At 42.5% G+C, this 3082-nt stretch overlaps 1 protein-coding gene across 1 annotated transcript; it reads left to right on the forward strand.

Annotated features, from left to right (window-relative positions):
• The first annotated feature begins 1720 nt into the window (after positions 1 to 1720).
• MC2R (melanocortin 2 receptor (adrenocorticotropic hormone)) lies at positions 1721 to 2677 on the forward strand. Its single transcript, XM_015422282.1, has one exon. The coding sequence runs from the start codon at positions 1721 to 1723 to the stop codon at positions 2675 to 2677; it is 957 nt and encodes a 318-aa protein (XP_015277768.1).
• Positions 2678 to 3082: the final 405 nt, after the last annotated feature.

Consider the following 3082-nt stretch of genomic DNA (forward strand, 5'->3'; position numbering starts at 1 on the left):
TCTATTCAGTTGATCAAAGTGCTTTTCAGTAACACAAACTGAACTTTGGGTCTAATCCATGATGTTGTCATATGCGTACATAAGCATTTTCTCCTGTAAACTGAGGATGAGTGAAAAAGGGGCTAAACTGTGGTTCCCTTGCAATCTTCCATAGTGAAATGTTATTGTAACTGCACTTCTTTGTGGTCAGGTTAATATTAACTACCGCTCTGGGGCCCTTAACCTGCTGACCAGTCATATAAGGATCACAACAATTGGCAGCTAAAATTTCTCTCTGGATCTGATGTCTGGTAGTGGATTTGTTGCCATGTAAGAGTGCCTGTTTGCTTCTATTTGTTCTCTGTTTGTAGGGCTCTTCGGGTGGGGGTAGTTTTGTTTTGTGTCAGTTCTGGCCCTATAGTGCTTTGGTTTATCTCCTTTTTTCTGCACACATTTTTGTGCCTTTAATCTTTGCTCCTTTTGGGTTGTTTTTTCTTTTTCTTTTTTTTGGGGGGGAGGGGGTCTTCTGAGACCTCTTTTACCTGATCTTTTTCTGGAAGCCAATTCTGAGTTGCCCATTTCCTCATGCTTACTGTTTCTGTCAGTTTCCTTTCTCCCACTCACCTCCAGGCCATTTTTCAATAATCAGGCTGTTGTCATCATCAAACCACTCCCTCTCCTTTCTCCTCCCTGGAGACAAATGGTTTCAATTTTTATTGTTTTTAAAGGGCACTAAAATATTGATAGTATACTGCTGTAATGACAGGTTAAACGGGTTCTCTGAATTCCCAGCTTTCATTTTATAAAATGGGGGGAGGGAGTAGCTAGCTCCTTCCTTTGTGGAGATATACCTTTTTCCTTATATCTCCACGAGGGACACTGCTAGTGACGTTTTTGTGCTAGGAGAAGTGGGGAACATGTAACTTACTATCTGTTCTTTATATACGCCACTTTAATGTATCATTGTTTACCAGTCAAAAATTAACAGTTCTTCCAGGAATACCCACAATGATTTCACCCTCAAAAATAGCATACCGAATCCGTTTCAAGGTGCTGGTGCTTACCTTTAAAGCCCCACATGGCCAGGGTCCAACGTACCTGAGGGACTGCCTTTCCCCACATATACCCCAGAGAGCACTGAGATCGGGGTCACAGAACCGGCTGACCCTCCCTGGCCCCAAGGAGGCCAGGCTCGACGTGATGAGGGCCAGGGCTTTTTTGGTGGCGGCTCCTCACTGGTGGAATGAGCTCCTGGAGGAGATCAGGTCCTTGCGGGACCTTTTGCAATTCTGCAGGGCCTGCAAGATGGAGCTCTTCTGCCAGGCTTTTAACTAAGAGCCACCCCTCCACTATTACCATCAATGAACCCGGCCCTCGATTTCTTTAACATCTGCTCATTTCCATCGAGTGATGTGGGACGACAGAGAGCTGGAACTTAGTAGTTGTCTAGATACTTGAATGCGCCATTGTAAGCAATGAATTATACAATCAACTAGCACTTCAGGATTTTATTGGATTTTATATTTTTATTAAGTAGTGTACTGTTGTATATTGTTTTATTGGCAATTGGTGCCATTCTTGTAAGCCGCCCTGAGCTCGTGCGGGGAGGGTGGGGTAGAAATCGCATAAATAAATAAATAAATAATATAAAATAAAAATATTTTTAGCTTTACAAGTATTTTTTCTATAGAAAAACAAGAGGGAGTAACTGTAATGCTTTTCCCCAAAAAAGGTTGGAAAGATGAGAACTGACCGAGCTTCTGAAATACTCAGGCTTGTAAGCCAGAAGAATATTCATCCTTCTGAAAACATCACTGAGTTCCCAGTAAACATCACAGACTGTAAACAGGTTATCATGCCAGAAGAAGTCTTCTTCACCATTGCCTTTCTGGGAATAGTAGAAAACCTGCTTGTACTGATAGCAGTGTGGAAGAAGAAGAATCTCCATTCACCCATGTACGTTTTCATTTGCAGTCTAGCTGTCTCAGACATGCTAGGAAGCTTGTATAAGACTCTGGAGAACATCTTCATCATCCTCTGCAAAAAGAGATACCTAACATGTCAGGAGGACTTCGAGAAGACGGTGGATGACATTATCGATTTCATGTTCATTTTGTCATTACTAGGATCAATTTTCAGTCTGTCAGCCATTGCAGCTGATCGATATATAACCATCTTTTATGCACTGCGGTACCATAACATCATGACACTGCAGCGGGCTTTAATTATCCTGGTGGTAATTTGGGTATTCTGTGCTGGGAGTGGCATAGCAATGGTCATTTTCTCCCATGAAACAGCCACCGTTCTTTCTTTCAGCAGTCTGCTTTGCTTTATGCTCATATTTATCCTCTGTCTTTACATCCATATGTTCCTACTGGCACACTCTCATGCCAGAAAGATTGCTTTGCTTCCTACAAGCACCATTCGCCAGAGAGCTAACATGAAAGGAGCTGTCACTTTAACCATATTACTTGGTGTTTTCCTCTGCTGCTGGGCTCCCTTTGTCCTTCACATGCTCCTTGTGACGTTCTGCCCACACAACCCTTACTGTGTTTGCTACCAGTCTATTTTCCATGTGAACGGCATATTGATCATGTGCAATGCTGTTATCGACCCTATGATTTATGCATTTCGGAGTCCAGAACTGCGAAGCTCATTTAAGCGACTGTTCTGCTGCCGTAAGCCAAGCTGGACGTAGCCATTGCCACTTTTTAAAAAGGAGAGCAAAATTATAGTGAATTACACTGCCATAGAATGAAGCAGATTGGAATATTTCAAAAAATCTGCAATAAAACTAACATTTGAGGCATAGTTCAACGTAGCCCCTCACTTACATTATCCATAGTACAGGAGCAGGTCCTGAGCTTATGCACTTTCCTAGCCATGCATGTTATGTATAATAAGGCTTTGTTCTACTAGTGTAGAAGTCTCATTCATTCCACTGTGCCCTGGATCCAGTTCCTACCACAGATTATTCACAGGTATCTGCGCTCCAGACCCCCTCCCAATCCCTGCCATGTAGCTAATATACTTATCTGAGCCAGATTCCTATCATCCCTTTAGATTAGGCTGTTGTCTATATAATCTCGGGCCATAATTAGTC

This window comes from Gekko japonicus, unplaced genomic scaffold (genome assembly GCF_001447785.1).
Source record: "Gekko japonicus isolate JY-2015 unplaced genomic scaffold, Gekko_japonicus_V1.1 scaffold584, whole genome shotgun sequence".
Taxonomy (NCBI): Eukaryota; Metazoa; Chordata; class Lepidosauria; order Squamata; family Gekkonidae; genus Gekko; species Gekko japonicus.